Here is a 24376-nt window from a genome sequence, read left to right as displayed (position 1 = left end):
TATTGTAGATAGAGATGATCATTTGGATGAATCGATTTAATTCAATTCAATTAAGTGAATCCAAATTAATTTAAATTTTCTAAACATTAATCTGAATAGTTCAAACTAAAAGTAAATATAATCCGATCTGATCCAACCAAATTATAATTTGATTGGATCAGTTTTTATAATTCAGTTTTTCAAGAGTCGGAACATTTAAAAATTATATAATTTGAAAATTTTGTAAAATAAACAAAAAAATATTATTGAATTGTGGATTATTATTTATGAATAACTAATATGAAAAATATATTATAGTTTAATAATTTACAGATAAATAAAACTTTAAAGAATACAATTTTTTATAGGTTGAAATTTTAATCTATTTGAAAAATAATCCGGTAAATTAATAGTAAATAATTAAATATGTATTGAAAATAAATAAATAAATAAATATATTTCGGTTTTCTGAACTATTCTCTTATTTTTTAAATCAAAACCAATCCAAAATCGAAAACAACAATTCAGTTTTATTGAAAACCAATATAAAAATCCGAATATTCAAACTAAATAATCTAATACAAATTGTCCAATTAGACAATTCAGTTTTTTCATAATAATGAACAACCTTGATTGTGGACTAAATAAAAATATCGAGTAGTTGGATTTTATAATAAATATCTCTAGTTAGTATGTGGATATATTTAGTTAATCCTTGTTGTTACACAATCTATCTCTCACATGATTGAACCGGTAGAATGTATCTCTCACATGATTGAATCGGTAGAATCTATCTCTCACATGATTGAACCGGTAGAGCATGGGACAATTACTTGTATCGTTTACCATTTTTCATACTTGTAGTACAAAGTTACATCGGAAGGAACAAAAATTAACATTGCTATAATATGACCAAATTATCCTTAATACCGTGATATTTAATTTTTCATATAAAGTATAGGGTCTTGGTTTTGATTGGTCAATTTTGACCAACAAATAAATGTCATGCATAGTATATAACTATATATTAGGTGTGGTTGAAGCAATTGAAACTTTAGGGACTAAAAAATGAATCCATCTTATACTCTAAGGAGAAGTTTTTGACTTGTGTCGTTTTGAATGTATACAATTGGGATAGCCGGCTGCCAAGTGCCAAGGGGCCCGACACGCTTTGTCCCTTGAATTCAACAAAAATATATTAGTTTCATACTATAATATATTGTTTTTATTATTTAATTTTTAAACTAACTTTTAGGGTTCATACGGTATATTGGCTTCATAAGTTAGTTTAGTTATGGGTTAATATCATAATAATAAAGTAACTAATTTTTTAAAATATTAAAAAAAAAATTTGCTAGTTTCCTAACATTAATATATTTTGTCTGTCATGTAACATTCGTTTATCAGATTGGATCGATGGATGGTATAAGGAATCAATGACATGGTTTTTAAGGAAAATCATATGCTACGACGTGACATGAAGGGTGTTACGACGTGACGTGAAAATTAAAGATTGCGTGTTCGGGATGGTTGTCATAACGTGACAAATGGAGTGTCACGACTTGGTTTAAAAAAGCACGCCTGAGGCGTTCTGATGTGTTTCAGAAGACGTGTCATGTAGGTGATGCGTTGCGTTTTCATGGATGTGTATTGATTTGTTTGTGATGCGTCATGTGTCTCGAAGCGTGATGCGTGCACATTTTGCACCTGATGCTTTGTATTAGGTTTTTTAGGGTATTAGGCGTTTATTAGATCATTATAGTGGACCCATTAACAAGTAATCCTACACCCATCAGGTAGTCTTTCATATTCTACATCTTTCACTACACGCCATTATTTTCCGATCTCATGTCTCAAAAGTTGTCGATTCATATGTTCTAAATTGGTGAAGTATGAAGTTTGCTCATTAATGTTAAAATCGATTCTCCTGACCTGATAAACTAGTGAAGTATATATTCCTCAGAAATCGATTTTGGAGTTGTTGTCCAATCCCCTAAAAGTTATTCCCTTCTCTAGACTATTAAACACACTAGTCAGTATACCTAATCGTGCAATAGTATAGCAATGGTAAGAATAAGTGTCGAACACAAGGAACGGTGTTTAAATTACTTTATTTTACTATTTAACTAACTATTAATCAAATAAGAAAAGGTATATGTTTTCCTAGTTTTGCAAGACTAGATACTTAATTACCAACTAACTCAAAATTTACTTAATTAAACTAACACTAAAACTAAGCAAGTAGACAAGTATAAATGTACCAAGGTGAGAAAGAGACTTTCGTTTAGCTTCGGCTTCGTTATTATTGTAGTTGATTTATGTAAGTGTAATGGATTTAGTTTCTTTAGGTACCGATTCCTACGATGACTAAAGTAGTATTCACTAATTTAATCCTTTAGCAAACTAGCTTATTTATTCGGTGATCAGGCAAACAAACTTACCAGCTTACTAGTGTTCAGTTCGAATTGATAAGACTTATAATTAATTGACCAATTTAGTTTGTTGATTCAATTTCATATATGATTTTTCGTCATATATTAGCTCCTATACTCTTTTACCCACTTTTCTACTTAATCCTAGGTTTTATTCAAAACTCTAGTCCTACAATTTTGCAATTCACAAGATTATAAGATTTAAATCTAATTAAGAGAGATAGTCATACTAACTTAATCAAATTCAGCTATAAGTAGAGGAAAACAGTTATCAAAAGTACTTGAGGTTCTTTAATAAGCTAAATCAATAAATAACTAAATAACTAAATCCAAACCATAAAATCAACTAACAATATTCAACTCATCCTAAGCTAAACGAAAGTCATGAGTGTTTAGCTCATGATTTCAGCAAATAAAATCACAAATACTAAATTCAAGGTGTTAGACATGGCTAAATCAAAGAAAAATCGAAGTGTAAGTTCAATTGCCTTAATGCTCTTCCTTCCAATGGTTGTGATTGAAATCCTTGCTTCTAAGCTTAAATTATGGTCTTTTGCCTAAAAAAGTATCGAATTCTCCAGAGCCAAAAGTCCCCATTCGGAGATTTATGTGTTCTATTTATACTTTTCCCAAAATCAGGGTACCACGTCGTGGTAGGTTCACCACGTTGTGGTGGTCATATTTATCCCGTATTCTCCAAGTCTTCAAAGTTGATCATGATTCTTCAAGACGCCACGTCGTGGTGAGATTACCACGACGTGGTAGGTATATTTTTCTTCATTTTTAGCTTTGGTTCAAACTTCCATCTTCCAACTTCTTAAATCCGACTTCCAGCTTCCTTTTTTTACTCCATGCATGTCTTTTCATCCCTACAACATAATTCATAGCAAATTAAGTATCTGTTGTTCATATAATGGCATAAAAGTAATAAAAATATTAATGTATGTTGTATAAATATGTGTATAAATATGCACATATCAGATACTCAGTTGAGAAAAAGGAAGGAACTCATGACCCGACTATGTTAGAAACATCTAAGAAGCCTATGCGCTGCAAGTCCAAATGTTCCAGGTGCGGACGAATGGCCCATGTTAGCTAAGATTACATCATAGAGGTAGAAATATGTCATCATTGACATCAGCCTGGTCATATTTGGGAAAATTTACCACTTTTGACGATTGGAGCGACTCAGACCCCATCATCCATGGTTTTTTAGGAGGCGGAGTCAGGACCCAAAACCCCATGGGTATTTATTGTATTCTTTTCCCTCATGCTATTGTTATTTGTGCTCACGATAATGTGATTGTGTGTGTGAGATGTTATTTTTGATTTAGTTAAGTCTCCACCTTATGATCATAATTTCTTTATGTTTGTCTAGTTATTATCATTAGAGGGTTATTCATATGCCATTTTGCATACCAAGAGTCATGCTTAGAGTATATCTGGTGGGGTCAATTTTAGACTTCGACATCAGGGGGTGGGGGCAACAGCCAGTGGTAGAGTAAGCACTAAGTAGAGAAGAATTGGTGTCCTGCTTGGAGGATCAACAACCGAGCTGATTTGTTGGTTCCGGTGCATTAAGTTTGAGGAAGTTGCAGTGTTAGCATGTCAGATTTGACTGAAGGATTCGTAAGGATTATTTGTGGTTGCGAGGAAATGAAGGATTACTCAAATCGCGGGTGTAAGGTTAGTTGTTGTCAAATTCATACCTTCAACATGTGGTTGATTGCATGTTCGTGTGGTTATTGCTCTGAGTAAGTGGGTCGTTCGATTGGTTATCTATGAGTTTTCGATAGTTAGGTTGTTCATTTTTCTTCATCCGTTGATGTCTCTAAAGGATTATGAAGTTGTATTAGTGGAAGGTGCTTGGAGATATCATGTTTTCGTTGAGATAGTGAGGTGTATTCATTCAGATTTTATGATGTATGTACACTAGGTTGTATGGTCATTAAATGTTAGTTCTTGCAAGCTTAGGTTGGTGGCAGTCTTAATTAGTGACTCTGTAGATGGCTTGGAAATTAGAATGGTTACGAGGTTGACAAGGTTTATATGATGCCAAGTGGAGGAGAATCGCTTGAGATTAATTGAAATATTTCCAATGCGGGTCAACTTGGAATAACATAGCAAGAACAAGTGGATAGCCAATTCTAATTATGGAATCAGCCAAAGTAATGCATGGAATAATGTTTGTTGGGGAGTTATAATCGGAGAAGAAAATGTTAGAAGTTAGGTTGTTTCGCCTGAGGTTGTGAAGCATCAGTAGTGGCATATTTTGGTTTCGTAACTAGGTACGGGTTGAGAGATGTGTGAGGATCTATGTGCCTGTTCTTGTCTGATGAAGGCTTTAAGGTTCAAAGCATGCCCCAAATTACCGGTTGGGTTTAGCAAGTTAGGATTTTTGGCTCGTGTTGATTTTTGGCAAGGTATTCATGTGGATAGTTGGCAAGACCATGGGTTGGGCCCATGGTAGTATGGAAGTGTTGTAAGAATGTGCGGTGACATGTAACATTCACTAGGTTGGTAGGCAGTATGGAAGTGTTGTAAGACTGTGGGGTGACATGTAGCATTCACTAGATTGGTAGATAGTGTGGAAGTGTTATAAGACAGCAAGGTGGACCATAGCATTCACTAGGTTGATGATCAGTTGTGGGACTGTTGTGAATCTATGATTTGGCTCGAAGCCTTCACTAGGTGAAATTAGACCATTGTAAAAACGATTGTGAGACTGTGGGAGGTCCACAATATATATAGGATTGAGGAAGGTTGTAGGCCAACTCGCGGTCGAGTGTGTTGTATAACTACGGCAGGGCCGGTAGCATTCATCTGGAGTGAAGTGGACTAGCTAATGTTCGTGTGTTGGTTTGTTATGTTGTCTTTTGTTCAAATAGGAGGTCTGATGGAATAGTGTTAGAGAGCAGGGGAGGATAGACTTTTTTTAGTTTGTTTGGAGTCTCGTGGTACGGCTATGTGTGAGATTATCAGCATCTACAGTCGGTTGGGGATTTGGTACTACAGTTAATTGGTAGGTCAAAACAGAACCAGGGAGATATCGATTAGATAAAAAAAGAGAATTTTTGGTTAGCATGATATGATTTATATGTTGGTATGGAACCAATGGTTGAGTCTTGTGTTAGGAACTATCTTCGTATTCGAGTGCAAGGTTGTCTGCATCGACAAATGATCAGGGATATTGTTTTCCAGTATCAGTGGGATAATGGGTCAAATAGGTTTCTTTTAGTTCGGATTGCAGTGTGGAGTCATTATGGTTGTGGTTTGGAAAGTTCTTGTATGTCTGGAAGTCATAAATGGTTTAGGGTTTTTAGTTTTCAGGCAGATCAGTTGGATTTCTCTTTTGTTGTTTGAGCACAGGGTGTTAAGGTTCATTCTTTGTCAGGATATGTGATTTCTTTTAAGTCGGGGATTCAATAGCAGTGTTGGTAGGTGTTCATCGATGTGAGGCAATTTCTCAGTCCTAATTGGTATTCAGGAAGTTGTGGCAGGATCGTATGGTGTGGCAGAGTAAGCTGTAAGGAATGATTTCGAGGATGAAATCTAATTTAAGTGGGGGAGAGTTGTAACACTCGTGTTCCAGATTGGTTTAGATTTCTATTTACCAAGTACCAAGATGGAGTTTAGGAAAAAAACTTTGTGCCACGACGTGGTGCAAGGATGCCCACGACGTGGCATGGAACAAATGGAACATATGTTTTAATGAGTGCCATGATGTGGCAGTAGGTTGGCCATGACATGGTAGTTGTTTTAGACCAAGCCCGTGATTTAGGGTTTCCTCCCATATTTAAGCAACATTTTTAGAGGATTAGGTCATCCTCTTCAGCCTCCAACCCTCTACCTCAAAACCCTAGCCCCCCTTAGAGAATTTTGGTTGTGTTCTTGGTCCCTTTAAAAAGAAGAAGAAGGTGTTTTTGGTAGTTTGATCCAACAAACAAGCATCATCATTTCCATCTTGAACATATTCTGGACCCTTATGAGTATACAAGTTCCAAGCTTTCTAGTTTGTGATTCTAGATCTAGGGTTCTTGTCCTTTTTCTTTCAATTTTTGAGTAATTAAAGGAATGGATTCCATAAAGTTGGCAACTTTATGGATCCTAGAGGTCCATTTAAGGTTATCTGTTCCAGATCTGGTGTTCCTTAGTGTTTTGGGCCTCATGCACAAGTTTGAGTTCATTTTTCCCATAGCTTTGACCTATTTTTGGTGAGACATGCATTTGAGATGCATGTCCACAAAGCACATATTTTTATTGTGTATTTTGGGTTTCGACAAAGTTTAGTTGGGTGACTTGGTTGATTAAGAGCTTATTGGGTTAACTCATATCTTAAGATGTCATTAAGGACTTAGGGTTAGAAGTTTTAGCTTACTGGGCGACTTAAGGAATAAAGTTGTAAACTTTTTTCATTAAGACCTTAGGGTGTATCAAATCTAAGTTTTGGAGCTTGTAATGCCAAGTTTCAGGTATGTCCCTTTTTAAAATAATTTGAGGTTGGATTTTTGGTGGCCACAATATGGTGATGGAATCCCACGGCATGGCTGATATGTGCATATTTAGTCATATATTTTGTCTAATATTTTAATACTTTTTGGCTATTTTATCTCAAATATTGAACAAAAGGTACTTAATTATGTTAAAATTATATTTTCAGCCTAAAAGACGTGCTCGAGTTAAAAAGGAAGCGGGACTACCGATCGGAAGCTCGTGAATTAAAGTTAGGAGAAATTAAGCTAAAAAGGTGAAGAACTCGGCGAGTTGGTCCTCAACTCGACGAGTGATGAGAAGATTTGCGAACCATCAAGTGCCTTACCGTACACGGGATTTAAGTGATGGATTCGCCGAGTCGGTCTATGGACTTGACGAGTTGTCCCTGCATGGACATCTTCTTAATTGCTTGTTCCATATGATTTTTGTGAAAACAATATTATATGCCTAGTATTAGTGAATATGAACCTAGAATTAACTAGAAAATAAGTAAATTAATGTGTGAGCTTGTGTGATGAACAACCATGCAAGATGTTGATTGAATTGATAAATTTAATTAGCTAATATTACAAGTCTTACTTAACCTGAATCAAAATACTAGGAAACATGTTAGTTTAACCAATTGTCCACTATTTGAATTAATTTGTTTTCTAAGGATTAGCAATAGTGAACATGAATCTAATCACATTAATCGGTAGCCAATGATAAATTAATCCATTGCACTTGCCATAAAATCAACCATATGAACAAGTGAGTCGAACCTGAACAGAAGTCTCTTTTATTATTGAATCTAGTTACTTCCTATTTGCTTTAGTTGTTAATTGTCTTAGTTTGAGTGTTAGTTAATTGCTTAAGTTCCTAGTCTTGCAAAACTAGAGAAAACTCTTCTTTTTGTTACTTGTTTTTATTTAGATAATTCTAGTAGTTAGTTTAATTATTACCGTTCCCTATGTTCGATACCCTGCTTGCTTGAACTATACTGCTAATCGATAGGTACACTGCCTTTCATGTGTTTATTTATGTTTGAAGTAGTAGGATTAAAACTAGTGCATTCTACACACATCAAGTTTGTGGCGCCGTTGCCGGGGAACGGTTTTAAATAGTTATTTTAATTGCTAGTGTTATCGATCATTTGTGTAAGATTTATCTTGCACAAAGTTACTATTTTCGTCAATTAGTTATTGAGTTTAAGTTTTTTTTTTTTTTTTTTTTTTTTTTTTTTTTTTTTTTTTTTTCATTTTTAGCTTTCTGTTTTAGCCTTCAACTCGTCAAGTCCAGTCGAGGCAACTTGACGAGTCCATCGCGTCTTTCAGTTTTGTTTTTCTTCGTTTTGTTCTTTTTATGTGTGTTGATCTGTTTTCTTTCAAATACATCTTTGGTCCCACCTATTGATGATCCGAAATCAGCATTAAGGAAGAACAAGGATAAAACCGTCGAAGAAACTAACCTGCCAAAGAAGTCACCTTTCAAGGACCTTAAATCGGTCTTTGGAAAGAAGAAAGGAAAGAATATGGTTGATTCTAGTAGTCGAAAGAGCGAAGAGAGTAAGATAGAAAGTTTTGAACACAATCCTAATCCAAAAGAGACCGACTATGACACAAAATCCGAAGAAGAAAGCGACCTAGGAAGCGAACCGATAACACAGTAGCTTACATCACAGATATCACCATGGGCGAATACAAGAAAAGGATGCATGATGATATCGGGCCGGGACTCATGCAACCCACGATTCCAGCAACTGCCATCTTTGAGCTAAAAGGCCACATACTCGCCCAACTCAAGGACATCCCATTCTATGGGAAAGATCACGAAGACGCATACAAGCATATTGACGAGGTCAACGACATAGCCGACTACTTCAATATCCCAAATGTACCTCGCAAGACTATTTTGCTTCGTATGCTACCGGTCACATTTAAGAGTGTCGGGGAAGATTGGCTCGAATCACTCTCTCCCGGATCCATCACCACATGGGCTAAAATGTGTGAAGAATTTATTGATCAATTTTTCTCTCCCTCAAAAATAGCAAAGTTGTGTTGGAATAATGTCTAAGGCTGCAACTATATTGGCAAGTATTTGACCCGGTTGTGCATGGTCCTTTTGGGTTGCCTTCACCATAGCAACTTGACAGGATGATTTATTATGAGAGAAGAAATATTATTAATATATTATGATAATAATATAAGGAATAATAATATTATTATTTGATTAATATAAGTCATAAATTAATTGGGAATTAATTTGGTGACTTAAAGAGATTAATTAAATAAAGGGGTATAAACTGTCAATTGTATGATAGTTGTATTTTGGGCTATAAATCCCTTATGGATAATGGTGGACGATTTATAAGGCTTAGGATAGTCTTAGAATTCGTCCAAGGGCTTATCTATTAGGATATTGGATTGCTTAGGGCCTAAGTTATCCAATTTGGGTTTAAGGGTGAAACCCTAGGAGCCTTACAAGTATAAAAGGACCCCAAGGGTTAAGGAAATCGACACTTGTGCTTTAGAAAGAAACCCTGACCGATTTTCACTTCCCTCTCCTCTCTCTCAAATCATCCTATTGCTAGTTGGTGTTTGTAAGCCATTAGAGGAGTGACAATTGTCACTCTTAAGCTCCAAGGACAAGAAGATCAAGCAAGTGATTCAAGGTAAACTTCTAATTCTGATTTCTTATTGTTATTATACTTAATTAGCCATTAGAAGTCTTGGGTTCATTGCATGTTTAATTAGAGAAACCTAGATCCAAGCATTAGGGTTTACATGTGCACATAGGAATGTTCATATGGCTAAAACCCATAAAGTTGAACAAAGTTATTGACAATTTCGATCAACAAGCAGGCGAGTCCCTCTGTGAGGCGTGGGAAAGATACAAAGGCTTTTTGAGGAACAAACCCTATAATGATCTAAACATTCAACAAGAAGTCTCCATTTTCTATGATGGAGTGAACGTGACAACTAGGCAATTCCTTGACTCCCAAGGACCACTCACGAAGAAAGCACCCGCGGTCTTAAAGGAGCTAATTGAAGAATTCTCTAAGCACTCTAGAGAATATCATAACTCAAGGAATGACTTTTCTCGAGGGGCGGTGAGCTCAGTTTCCGATAACATGGCGGCAGTAATGGCTAAATTAGATAGTTTGGACCGAAGAATGACAAAGATGGATCAATCCATCCATTCAATCCGGGTGGGATGTGAGAATTGTAGCTGGCCTCACCTTACTAAAGATTGTGATATAGACGAGCATGTGAACCAAAAAGTGCAAGTATGTTACTCTAGTGGCGACATATATGATGAGGATTGGCAAAAACCGAAAAAGGAGTGGCTACCATACGATGAGTACAAGAAGGAAAATGAGGAGAAATATAGGATGAAGGCAAGAGGGTTCTATCAAAAGGAGGAGTCGGTGCAAGAAAAGAAAATGGACTTTGAAGATATGCTCACAAGATTTTCAGCCGCATCCGAGAAAAAGCACAATGAAACCGCTGTTGCAATAAGAGAACAACAAGAAATGATGAAAGAGCAATAAGCATTGATGAGAAACCAGCAAGCCTCTATCCTTAACATTGAAAAACAGCTAGGCCAACTTGCACCACAAATTAATTAAAGAGCACCAGGTGAACTTCTAAGTAATACCGAGAAAAATCCGAGAGGCGCTCAAATCAACATCGTGACGACTAGAAGTGGAAAGATAATTACCCCTCTAACCCCTATCATGAATGAATATCCAAAAGAGGTGCAGGTGGAATAGAAAGAAGACCCGAAATCATATACATTTGACGCAACTCGTCGAGTTCCAGACTTGAACTCGACGAGTCCATGGTCTGAATAGAAAAATACTCCTCCTTTAAAACCGTATCAACCTCCCTTGCCATTTCCAGGTCGAGCTAGACAAGAGAAGCATAATGAAGATTATCAAAAGTTCCTGGAATACATCAAAGCCCTCCAAATAAACATTCCTTACATAGAAGCGTTTGCACAAATGCCTAAGCACGCAAAAATCTTGAAGGAACTACTCACAAATAGGAAGAAGCTAGAAGAGGTTTCCAAGGTGGTGATTAATGAAAATTTTTCAGGCGCAATGTTGAACAAATTGCCAAAGAAATTGGGTGACCCAGGGATGTTAACTTTGCCATGCCAATTCAGGAACTTAGCTACTAGTTATGCATTGATTGATTTGGGGGCGAGTGTTAACCTTATGCCGTACTTATTCTTCAAGAAGCTGAATCTTCCAGAGCCGAGACCAATTCGTATGGCAATTCATCTACCAAACAAAATGGTAACATTTCCAAGGGGGATATGTGAGGATCTATTAGTTAAAGTTGATAAATTTGTATTCCATGCGGACTTCATAGTGCTAGACATGGAAGAGGATCACCAAGTGTCAATCATTCTTGGAAGACCTTTCCTAAACACCGCAAGCGCCATACTGGACATAAGAGAATCAAAACTTACCCTTCGAGTGGGAGACGAGCCAGTAACTTTTGGAGTTGATAAGGCCATGAAGCATTCTAAGTATAGTGATGACACGACGTTTTTGGTAGACGTATTGGGAGAGCTAATGGAAGAATGGAAAGAAGACAAGTCAAGCGAATTTACTTATAACCTTGAAGATGAATTTGATGCTGAAAGAGACCTGAAGGAGACTGAAAGAATTCTTGAAGAAACTGAATACGAAGAAATCATAAAAAGTTCCAAAAAATCAACTCGACGAGTTGAAGACGTAAAGTCGACGAGTCCGCTTGAAAATTCACGATCATATGTAAAAACTGGGCACAACTCGACGAGTCTGTTATCTGGACTCGACATGTTCAGTGTTCAGAACTCAGATTTAGAGCTGAAAACTTTGCCAACACATCTAGAATATGCATTTTTGGAAGAGGGTAACCAAAAACCTGTAATTATATCTTATAACCTCACCAAATCTGAAAAAGAGGAGTTAGTCAAAGTTTTGAAAAAAGGAAAAATGCCATCGCATGGAAAATTACCGATATTAAAGGAATAATCCCTTCTTACTGCTCTCATAAGGTCAACTTTGAAGAAGGCGCAAATCCGGTAGTGCAACATCAAAGGCGGTTAAACCCGAACATGCAAGAGGTGGTTAAGAAGGAGGTTGTCAAGCTCTTAGATGCCAAGATTATATATTCAATTTTTGATAGTCCATGGGTTAGTCCTGTCCAAGTAGTGCCAAAGAAAGGAGGAATGATCGTTGTAGTGAACGAGAAGAACGAGCTCATACCCACACGAATGGTAACCGGTTGGCGGGTGTGCATCGAGTATCGAAACCTAAACGATGCCACTTGCAAAGACCACTTACCTCTACCTTTTATTGATCAAATGCTTGAGAGATTATCGGGCCATAACTATTATTGTTTTTAGATGGGTTTTAAGGTTATTTTCAAATACATATTGACCCAATTGATCAAGAGAAGACAACTTTCACTTGCCCAAGTGGAACATTTGCCTATCGACACATGCCTTTTGGGTTATGCAATGCACTAACAACCATTTAACGATGCATGACGGTGATATTCCACGACATGGAGGAAAAGTTAATGGAAGTATTCATGGATGATTTTTCTGTTTTTGGCTCTTCTTTTCATGATTGTCGTGCTAACCTTGATTTTATGCTTGCTAGGTGTGAGAAGACTAATTTAGTTCATAATTGGGAAAAGTGTCGTTTCATGGTGAAAGAAGGCATTGTTTTAGGCCATAAAGTATCCAAAGAGGGGATTGAGGTGGATCGGGCGAAAATTGATACTATTGCTAAATTACCCCCACTAACTAATGTTAAGGGCGTTAGAAGTTTTCTAGGTCACGCGGTATTTTACCGCTGCTTTATTAAAGATTTTTCTAAAATTAATAGACCTTAAAATCAACTACTTTTGAAAGATGCACCTTTTATTTTTTCTAAAGAATGTTTAGCCTCTTTTGAAATTTAAAAAAAAAATTAACTAACACCCGGATCATTATCGCCTCGAATTGGAACTTACCATTTGAGATAATGTGCAATGCAAGCGACTATGCTTTAGGAGCTGTACTTGGCCAAAGGGTTGACAAGCACTTTCACCCCATTTACTATGCAATCAAGACCTTAAATCCAAGCCAAGAAAAATACACCACAACCGAAAAAGAGTTATTAGCCGTGGTGTATGCCTTTGACAAATTTCGTCCATACTTAATTTTGTCCAAAACTACTGTTTTTACTAACCACTCTACTATTAAGTATTTGTTTGCCAAGCAGGATTCAAATCCAAGGTTGATCTGATGGGTGCTTTTACTTCAAGAATTTGACATCGAGATCAAGGGCAAGAAAGGAATGGAAAATGTAGTTGTTGACCATCTTTCTAGATTAGAAAACCCATAAAAAGACGCGATGGATGACAAGGGAATTGAAGATAGCTTCCCGGAAGAGTACTTGATGGTGATTATGGGGGAAAAACCATGGTATGCAGACATTGCAAATTTCTTGGCCAATGACTTTCTTTAAAAAGAACTCACTCATCAACAAAAGAAGAAGATCTTCTCAAAAATTAAAAATTATTTCTGGGATGAGCCATATCTTTTTAGGAGTTGTGCAGACGGGATCATAAGAATATGCGTTTTTGGTAAGGAAATCCGAGACATACTAGAGCATTGCTATAATGGACCGGAAGGAGGACATCATGGGATACAATTCACTGCTAAGAAAGTGTTTGATGCGGGGTTATATTGGCCTACTATTTTCAAGGATGATGCTACTTATATGAGGGAGTGTGATGCTTTCCAAAGGGAAGGTAATATTTCGGCAAGGAATGAAATGCCTCAAAGGAATATTCAAGATTGTGAAATATTTGATGTGTGGGGTGTGGATTTCATGGGACCATTTCCTTCATCCAAAGGTAATAAATAAATACTTGTGGCGGTGGATTATGTGTCAAAATGGACAAAAGCGCAAGCATTACCAACAAATGATGCAAGAGTTGTGGTGAAGTTCCTAAAAAAATATTTTCTAGATTTGGAGTACCCAAGGCATTAATTAGTGATAGAGGAACCCACTTTGCTAATGACCAACTAGAAAGAGTGTTGCAAAAATTTGGTGTACGTCATAGATTTTCAACATTGTACCATCCACCAACAAATGGGCAAACCGAGGTCGCAAATAGGACACTCAAAAGAATATTGGAAAGATCGGTGGGTAGCAATAGAAAAGATTGGGTGGACAAATTGGATGATGTAATTTGGGCATTTAGGACCGCATTCAAAACACCCATTAGAACGACACCCTATAGATTGGTTTATGGTAAAAATTGTCATTTACCCGTTGAGCTTGAACATAAAGCCTATTGGGCTTTAAAAACATGCAATTTTGAGCCAAATGAGTTGCGTACTAATCGAATTTTGCAAATGAATGCTTTGGAAGAATTGAGGAACGAGTCTTAGGCCCCGTTTTTTACCTCTTAGTTGTAAAATTAAGATGCAATGTCTAAAAAAATGAGATTCACATCGTTTGTTTGGGTCTTAATTTTTACCTCTTCAAATCAAAAACACCTCTTAATTTTTCAGATATGGAACAAAGTCTGAATTAAAAAAAAAAAATGTGCATCTTGTTTTGCCCTGAACCACACGGTCGAACATAACCCGACTCCTCTTCTCCTCTTCTCGTGTTTTCCTCCTGTGTTTTCTTCCCCGGTTCGCGTCTGCTTCCCTTCGCCTGGTTCCCGTCGCCGACGCCACCGCCCAACCGATCGTCAACGTCCCAGCAGCCTCCTCTCCCCGTTTGTTTCGTCTCAGCAGCCTTCCCAACATTTTCTATGCCCTAAAGTTGAAAATCAAAAACCGAAATCGGTCTCCACCAAGCTCTGACATCGCTGGTGCCACACTCAAAAGCGCCGCCCTCTCCAGCGCTGGTTTCGCCCTCGACAACGTTGGTCTCCACTAGGCGATCTCTGATCCTCTTCATTGGTCAGGTATAAAGTTTCTAAAATCACTCCACATTCTTGAAATCGAATTGTTCTCCTGATGTGAAATCTAAAATCGATTTAATAATCAGAGTTTTTAAATGTTCATATTTTGGGTTTTCTGTGATGTTTTGAATCGATGGTTTCAAGAACATTACAAATGATGACAGGCTCCCCTTTTGACTAATATCACTATAATGTAGCTCAACAGCGACATCACCATTGTGATTCCTTGTTTGTTCTACTCTATTCTTATGCACATGCTTGCTAGAAGCTTGATTCCATTATAGCTGCAAGTTAAAGTTTTTGATCAAAGAATACAAAATTACTTCATAGTTGCAAGAAATTTAATGAACAATTGGTTTATGGTGATATAACTCTCAATAAATAGTCCATTGTAATGATGTTTGGTTACAAATTTGCATATGACATGAGATGTTCTTATGTTTATTGTTTAATTTTGTGGAATTTTCTCATGCGTTTAGTGTTGAATTTAACTTTTGGTGCCTTGTTTTTAGTTTTTGGTGAATGAATATTTTTCCCGTTACAGGGAAGAAATAAACTTTGTGAAGGCAAGAAAATACCTCCAATTGTTGAATGAACGTCACATGGCTGCAATGATTTATGGGTTGTATAGGGATGTTTTCAATGAGCTTCCACATATCAGTGATTTGGAACACACGTAATTATTAGACAAGGTTATTATACTTGTGGTGATGTGTAAATGAGAAAATAGCAATGTACTTCTATTAATTTATCTATTATAGCATCATATTATCACCACTTCCAATTAGAGTATTGTATTTAAAAAAATCTATTTAGTAATAACAATGTCACCCAAAATGTTTCTATTTAAATTTTTGTATAAATTTGTATATTTAATTTTGAATTTGTATAATGTTTATATATATATATTTTTTAACCATTGAAGGAATTGGTTTAATTATTTTATAAAAATAAAAATTGCATTCAGTATAAAATAACACAGAGGGTAAAACAATCATTTCTTTTCACAGCCGCCACCCTCCCCCATTCGATCAAGAGTTCTCTCAAGCAAAGATTTCCAATTTTCGTGATTTTTTCTTCCAATTTGCTCAAAAGGAAACATTTTTTGTGCATAATCTTGTTAAAGTTTTTATCTTTATAGTTTAGAAGTTGGAATTTGTTAAACAATTGGTTTTTGGTTTTGATATAAATTTTAGGGTTTTGATTTTGGTTAAATTAGAGTGTTTGGACTGAAATTGTTTGTAAATTAGTATTTGGATTTTCACCCTGAACAAACCCCTAGAACAAATTTTGGATTTACATGGCAGATCTGGGTTCGAATAAGAAGTATGCCTACGATCTGTTCATGGACTCGACAAGTCCGTTCATGAACTCGACGAGTCCATGTTTCAGTTTCTAGATATTTATTCTTTTAACAAGTTCTGTCGTTTGTATGTTTATTTTCCTTGTGTTAGGTTTGTAGGAAATGTTCAAAAGCAAGGGTCAGAGCTCTAGAAGAGACCAAGGGGACTTCCCTTGGTTCAACTTTCCAAAAATTAGATCCAAGGCTAATTTGACTAGATGGAAAAAGAGGCTTGAAACATTTAAGAAAAAGGAATTCTATGTACCGGATGAACTAAATTGGACGTGGATTGAGCAAGTAGGTTTGGCGGATTCTTTGAGCCCATGCTTAACTAAAGTCTTCTTAACTAAAGTCTTCATGCAAGATGGAGTTCAAATCACATGTGACGGGTGGAAGAGATTATTCCGGATACAAGAACCGGTGTACATGGAACTTTGTTTAGAGTTCTTTTCCACTATGACATTCTGCGGAGGAGACGACTATTATAACCCGAAGGCCTTCACCTTTTGTCTCGGTGGTGAATACCGGGAATGTAGCATGGCGGACTTGGGATGGAGAATGGGTCTATATGACCAATCTTTGGTCATGATGGGGGCGTTTGGTACATTCTTGGATAGTTGCCATAGAGTTTTTCCTGAAGGGACAAATTTGGGAAATTGGTGGAACAAGATAGCAAACAACGTCTACGTACCTATTGCAGCTCAATAAGGGAGCATTCGGTACCCGATTCACCGCTTGATTCACCACCTCATTGCTAGCACAATAAACATGAGGAAGGATGACGACAAGTGCCAAGCCTTGATGTATTCTTTTTATGGTGCATAATCATGCCAAACACCTTTTGCAATATTCCTTACTGTTTGGCAAGGTATTTGGGCGAAAGGGCGGTGAAGGAGAGAAAAACTTCTAAAATTAATGGGGGTATGTTTGTGACTAAGTTAGCAAGGTCATATGGCATTCTTGAGAGGGGAGCCGCGAGTGTTCTAACCATGATACCCACACCTCCATTTAATCATATTCTTTTTAGGAGGGCGAAAATAGTGGAGGATTATGGTGGTGTTAGCTTTGCCATTCCGGAAGATGATGAAGTAGTGGCACCCGAACAACTGGGTAGGAGAGTGAGGCCGAGGCACGACCATGCACATGAAGAGCCACCGGTAATCCTGGTGGATGAAGAGTTGCCAATGGATTGGTATAGTATGGAATCGAGGCAATAGCAAGACGATCTTAGGCGGAGCATGAACTACAACCACATGACACTCTCCCACTTGATGAGCCATTTGAACATACCACGAATGGATGGCCCCGAGTACCCGTACGTTAGGAGTTGGGAAGAGCGGGTGAATGCAAGAAGAAGTGGTGCGGGTGGAAGTGGTCATGGAAGGGTCGATGAAGAATGATTATCCTTTTTTATTTTTTTTATTTGTGTGTTTATTTAAGACAATGTTTGTTTGGTTTGTTTTTATTTTTTGTTTGCTTGGTTTATGCTTGAACAAGTAGTAATTAGGTTTTTTATTTTTTTCCTCTTATATTACTTGTGTGTTGTTTTTGATCTTTTTAGCATTAGGTCGAGTGATTGAGTGCGTAAGTAGAGCATAAGGGAATAATGAGAGAAGTCGAGTCTAGACAAGAAGATATGAGAATTGAGTCTGGTATTGAGTCCGAAAATTAGAGCGGTTAAAGAGTGTATTTTACTGAAGAAAACAAGAAGGAATATTGCTTTAATACTCTCCTTAAACATGAGAAATGGAGCTGAAATAGAAAGCATTTTTGTCCATACAACGATGACTCGTCGAGTCCATATCCTGAACTTGATGAATCCAAGTGAAAAATCGTGATTTTATGCCAGCATCACGCTTCAACTCGGAAAGTCCCCACATGAACTCGATGAGTTGACCTTTCTCTTACCTTCAAATTGATGATTTGATTTCATTTGATGCGGGCAATTGGCTGCATTTTTGAAGATTATTTTCCGAGCATTTCCGAGAGCTTTTTCCTAAATATTTGGAGCTGTACCACACACGATTTGACACCCAAGACATGGATGAGTTGTTCCCATGCCTAAAATTCAGTTGAAGATGGAGCTTTAAATGAAGAATATCAACCTCGCAACTACTATCCCAAGGGAGTTTGTTCCAATTCCCTCTTTACTTTAATGTTTTCTTTATCATGCATAACATGCAATGGGGACATTGCATGAATTAAGTGTAGGGTATAGAGTTGGTTATATTAGTGAAATTAGAATCATAATTTTATTTAATTTTTTTTTAAAAAAAATTGCATAAAATTGTTAGGACTTAATTTAGGAAAATTTGGTAAAAGCAATTAGGAGTCCATGCTAGTACTGTATTTGATGATTGTATGAGGACCCAAATGCTTAGTTGAGCCTATATACGTTATAATGAATTTGTGGCCCCCTTTATCCTAGTGAAATCATGGGACAAAAACATAACCTTGCTTAGTTTGAGGGATGCAATATGTTTAGCAGCGTGTACCAGAAATGTATCTAGGAAAACTTAAGTAGTCATCACATAAGACTAATACCTTAACCAATAAAGGATGAAGTTAAGCTCCTTGCAAAAGCATGTAGGGTTTGAGTGAAAAAAAGTGAGGAACATGTAAAAAAAGAGAGAGAAATTACCAAAAAGTTAAAGAATTTTGGAGTAGTTAAAGTATAAAGTATGAAGATCAGAATTCAAAAGTTGAAGATACCAAAAACCAAAAAATAAGGTGGTGAATTCAAAGAGATCAAAGATCAAATAAGTGAAGAATTCATGAGCTCCATTGTGGTACCAAGGATGTAATTTTTCTAGAATTTATGTATGCTTGGTTGTTTAACCAAAAATGACTTGAGGTTAAGAAAGTTTTCAACGGATGGATTCAGAGAGATGCATAAAATGACCATTGTTCAAAAGAAGTGGGCGAGTGTTTATGAGGATTGTAAGTATTTAGGATTGGGGGGGGGGGGGGCTTTAGAAATTTTTTTGACACAAATGCATGCGTTGTGGTCTTGGCATAATGGCTGGGTTTGATTAGGATTGTCTTATGTGATACTAGTCTGCTATAATTTAGTTTTGCTTGGGGACAAGCAAAAGTCAAGTGTGGGGTATTTTGATATGTGCATATTTAGTTATATATTTTGTTTAATATTTTAATACTTTTTGGCTATTTTGTCTCAAATATCAAACATAAGGTACTTAATTATGTTAAAATTATATTTTCAGCCTAAAAGATGTGCTCGAGTTAAAAAGGAAGCAGGGCTAGTGATTGGAAGCTCGGGAATTAAAGTTAGAAGAAATTAAGCTAAAAAGGTGAAGAACTCGGCGAGTTGATGAGAAGATTCGCGAATCGCGAACCATCAGGTGCCTTACCATACATGAGATTTAAGTGATGGACTCGCCGAGTCAGTCTATGGACTCGACGAGTTGACCCTGTTTTCAGAAAACTATATAAAGGATGTTATTGCCCGAGACCAGAAGTTTTTCTAGAGATTATTTGCGACTAGACGTATTCTTGGAGCTCTGGAATTCGAGATTTCAGCCTAGAGACTAATTTGGAAGAGATCGAAAGGTAACACACATTCTCTTTTCTTAATCTGTTGCATACATTATATTTGTATCATTGGATTTTGTTTTTGAGATGTTAATTGCTACAGATATGAGCTAAAAACTCATTACTTCTGTTTAGGGTAGATTAACTTGTTAATATGGTTCGATTTTATGGTATAGATTAATTGGAATTGGTGAATTGTTTTGTTAAGCTTGTTAAATACCCTTATGTGTTGACAGTAATTGTTTTCTGTAAATTATAAAGTCTATTAAGTTGCATGAATTTCTTCTTAATTGCTTGTTCCATATGATTTTTGTAAAAACAATATTATATGCCTAGTATTAGTGAATATGAACCTAGGATTAACTAGAAAATAAGTAAGTTAATGTATGATCTTGTGTGATGAACAACCATAAAAGATGTTGATTGAATTGATAAATTTAATTAGCTAATATTACAAGTCTTACTTAACCCGAATCAAAATACTAGGAAACTTGTTAGTTTAACTAGTTGGACACTATGTGAATTAATTTGTTTTCTAAGGATTAGTAATAGTGAACATGAATCTAATCACATTAATTGGTAGCCAATGATAAGTTAATCCATTGCACTTGCCATAAAATCAACCATAGGAACAAGTGACTCGAACCTGAATAGAAGTCTCTTTTATTATTGAATCTAGTTACTTCCTATTTGCTTTAGTTGTTAATTGTCTTAGTTTGAGTATTAGTTAATTGCTTAAGTTACTAGTCTTGCAAAACTAGAGAAATCCATTCTTTTTATTACTTGTTTTTATTTAGATAATTCTAGTAGTTAGTTTAATTGTTACCGTTCCCTGTGTTCGATACCCTGCTTGCTTGAACTATACTGCTAATCGATAGGTACACTACCTTTTTTGTGTTTATTTGTGTTTGAAGCAGTAGGAATAAAACTAGTGCATTTTACACACATCAATGGCCAACACAGGAGTTTTGTGGCCTTTAATTTGGCACCACGACATGGAATATATATCCACGGTGTGGCCACTATTTAATGACAAACGCTAATTTAGGGTTGAGCCCCTATTTAAGGAATGTGATGGATAGGGTTGCTCATCCTCAGCCTCATTCACTCTCCCTCAGCCTCCAAGAGAAAACCATAGCCTCATGTGCTTACCCTTGAGTTTGTGTGTGTCTTGGTGGTGTTTTTAAGACGAAGAAGGACACCTTGAGCTTAGTTCTAGCAAGCAACTCTCGTCTTCAATTTTGAGCACATTTATGGGCTCTTTTAAGTCCTCAAAATCTAATCTTTATGTTTTATATGTATAGATCTAGCTATTTTTTCCCCATATCTTCATGTTGGGAGAAATTGGAAGGTTAGATCTCATAAAGTTGGCAAATTTATGGATCCATAGGATCATTCGTATGTCATATGTTTCAGATATGAAGATTTAGGTAGTTTTTGATCCCATGCTCAAGTGTAAGCCTTTATTTCCATGCTTTTGACCGAAAATTGAAGGTACATGCATTGGACATGCATGTCCATGAAGGCGATCAAATAGATCTTTCATGTGGGATCATTTTAAGAAAGTTGAGGGTCTTAATGGTAAAGTTAAATGTGACCATTGTCCACTTATAATAGCTGGTGGTTCAAACAGAATGATACGAGTGCAATGTCGTATCATTTGACGAATGTATATAAATGGTCTCCACTTTTCAAGAAAGAAGGAATGAAGAAACAAGATAAATTAAACTTCAAGCCACCAACAAAGGGGGAGTCTAGGGTACTTTGGCTTCTCATCGCTTAAACAAAGAAAAGGCTAGGAAATTCCTAGCGAGAATGTGTATTAAAGACAATAGGCCATGCAGTATAGTTGATGATGAAGGGTTTAGGGAATTTGTTTGGGAAATTAATCCCGTGTTCAAAATTCCATCTAGGTGGACCGTTGCAAATGATTGTTTATCAATACATGAAGAAGAGCAAAAGAAGCTTAAAAACTTCTAAAAAATCAAATTGTTTATCTTACCACCGACACATGGGCATCGGTCCAAAATTTTAACTACATGTGTCTTACATCTCATTAGGTTGATGGAAATTAGACATTGAACAAAAGAATTTTAAATTTTTATCAAATACCCAATCATAAGGGTGTGACAAGAGGAAAGTATGTTTATCGTTGCTTACATGAATGGTGGGGGCAACTGGAGGAAGACAACACGGGGCAAAGCAAAGGGCAGAGCTTCGAGTGACTTTTTTCTTTGCTCTTCATGGGGTTTTTACTATAACTATTGATAATGTTTCATCTAACGATGGAGTAATGAAATATTTAAGATCTATGTTAAAGGGATCTCGGTCTATAGAAGATTGCATATATTGTCATTTAAGATGTTGTGCCCATATCATCAACCTTGTGGTGAGACATGGATTAGATGAGCTATTTAGTACAATTACTAAGATTAGAAATGCGGTTAAGTATGTGAGATCAACTCCTTCAAGGTATGACAGCTTCAAAAAGTGTATTAAGTATGAAAAGATTGATCGCAAAAGCAAACCATGTCTTGATGTAGAGACTCGATGGAATTCCACATTCTTAATGTTGAAAATGGCAGAAAAGTATTCAAAGGAATTTAATATTATTGTTTTACTACACATTCATACTATTATGCACTAATTTTTGTTACTGTGGTACTTATAGGCTTCAAGAGATTGATATCAATTATAGTTCTTACTTCTATAATGAAGGCACGGTGATTATGGTGAGAAGAGTAGTAGAAAGAGAAAGAACTCAATGAAGAATGATCAAGTTTTGGGGGCTCGCAAAGAGGAGGGCTAGGAAAAAGCTAGGTATGAATTTTATTGTTTTCATTTAAGTATGCTAATATGTCAATACATAATAATAACCTAATTATGTTAATTTGTTTATTAATAGGAATTTTATGGATTTCTTACAATTTTTTTTACAATGTTACAAAAGACGTTTACGGTAATAACTGTGTGACATCAAATTTGTTTATTGAGGAGCTAGTCACAATGCATGCAACCATATCAAATATGTGTTTAAACAAAGATGAAAAAAGAGAGATATGGCATTGTCAATGAAAGCGAAATATGATAAGTATTGGGATAACTTGGATAACATGAACTTATTGTTGCATATTGCATTAGTTTTATATCCTCGAAACACGATGTTTTTTCTTGATTATTGTTTGGGGTTGATCTATGGTACTAATTTTGAAAAAAGCAATGAAGCAAATCAGCGAGTGCTAGAAACTTTAAAGGTGTTATTTATTCAATACAAAAATATGATGAACAAAGAAAATGAGAAAAAAACAACTGGTTCTTCAACAACTACAACTACATCCTTTAGTTGTTTTGTAGACCTAGATTTGGATGATAGTTATGCTAAATATTTGGAAAATCATGGAAAAGGTATTAATAATATCAAATTGGATATATATTTGGCCAATACAACATAAAAGAGAATGAAGGGAGATAATTTTGATGTACTAAGTTGGTGGAATCTCAAATCAGGAAAATACCCTATACTTTCTCAAATTGCAAAATATGTTTTGGGAATGACAATTTCAACCTTTGCTAGTTATTCGACATTTAGTAACGGTGGTAGGGTTATTGACAAATTTAGAAGTTCTCTTACTACAAAGCTCGCCAAAGCGTTGATATGCACTCAAAATTGTCTACGTTTTACACCATCCGATTTGCAAGAAACAACCATTCATGGACTACAACTACAAGAATTTATGGTGAATTTGGAGAAACTAGAAATTGGTAACCATTAACCATTTCATCATTTAATGAGTTATATTTTATAATCTTTTCCTATATATATATATATATATTAACAATGTGTGAAATGTTGTTTATTGTAGATTACTTTTCAAAGGGAAAAAAAATCATGTAATGATTCGTTCATGGATGAGGATTGAAGATTGAAGATTGAAGGATTTATTTTTTCTTTTTGCATAGATAGAAATCAGTACAATGGTATTTTTGTGTTGTCATATAGGTCTCCTTTAGTAGCAAATGACTAAATGGTTCTGAACTTTGTTAATAAAAGACTAAATGGTTATTGACTTTTCATTTAATCCATTTATAGTTGAAGTTTCATTTTTTTCTTGATTTTAGTACTAAATGCATTTTCTTGATTTTAGTAGTTGGTAGTTTTTAGTAAAATAGTAAAACAACCAACTTTCTAAGCAATGTAATTTTTGTTGCTTATATTTATGGCAATGAATTTTACTTTTCTTTTAAATAAATTTACTTTTTCTAACCTTTTTGGTTAACCAAAACTAACCGATAGCCACACCTGAATTAACCAACTTAACCATTAACCAAAAACGGTTTTAACCACCTACTAATGGTCAAAAAAATGTATTAACCAAATAATTTGGTTACAGTTCGGTTTTGGCTATTAACCACCCCATACACACCCCTACATAAAATTGTGATTTTTAAGGCTTGTTGGGAGTAAGAAACTCTTCTAGAAACTTTGGAGGAGCAACTCTAGGGATACGGTGCTTAATAGGTGTCTTGATGCATTTAGCCATACATAAGTATCTAGGGTTTGGAATCTTGTCTTATTAGGATGTTTTGATGGATAAAGTTGGAAAATTTATCCAAACAAATCATGGAAAGGA

General features: G+C 35.8%; 1 protein-coding gene and 1 long non-coding RNA gene across 2 annotated transcripts; both read left to right on the top strand.

Moving 5' to 3' along the window:
- The first annotated feature begins 10887 nt into the window (after positions 1–10887).
- LOC145066936 (uncharacterized) lies at positions 10888–11910 on the top strand. Its single transcript, XM_079014173.1, has one exon. The coding sequence runs from the start codon at positions 10888–10890 to the stop codon at positions 11908–11910; it is 1023 nt and encodes a 340-aa protein (XP_078870299.1).
- Positions 11911–14475: 2565 nt separating this feature from the next.
- On the top strand, positions 14476–15628 carry LOC145071022 (uncharacterized). The gene is made up of 2 exons (XR_013690194.1): positions 14476–14854; positions 15396–15628. It is a non-coding gene; the product is annotated as an uncharacterized LOC145071022 (long non-coding RNA).
- Positions 15629–24376: the final 8748 nt, after the last annotated feature.

This window comes from Lactuca serriola, chromosome 8 (assembly GCF_051521515.1).
Source record: "Lactuca serriola cultivar US96UC23 chromosome 8, Lser_US96UC23_V15, whole genome shotgun sequence".
Classification (NCBI taxonomy): domain Eukaryota; kingdom Viridiplantae; phylum Streptophyta; class Magnoliopsida; order Asterales; family Asteraceae; genus Lactuca; species Lactuca serriola.
This window is presented reverse-complemented; position numbering and strand designations above follow the sequence as displayed.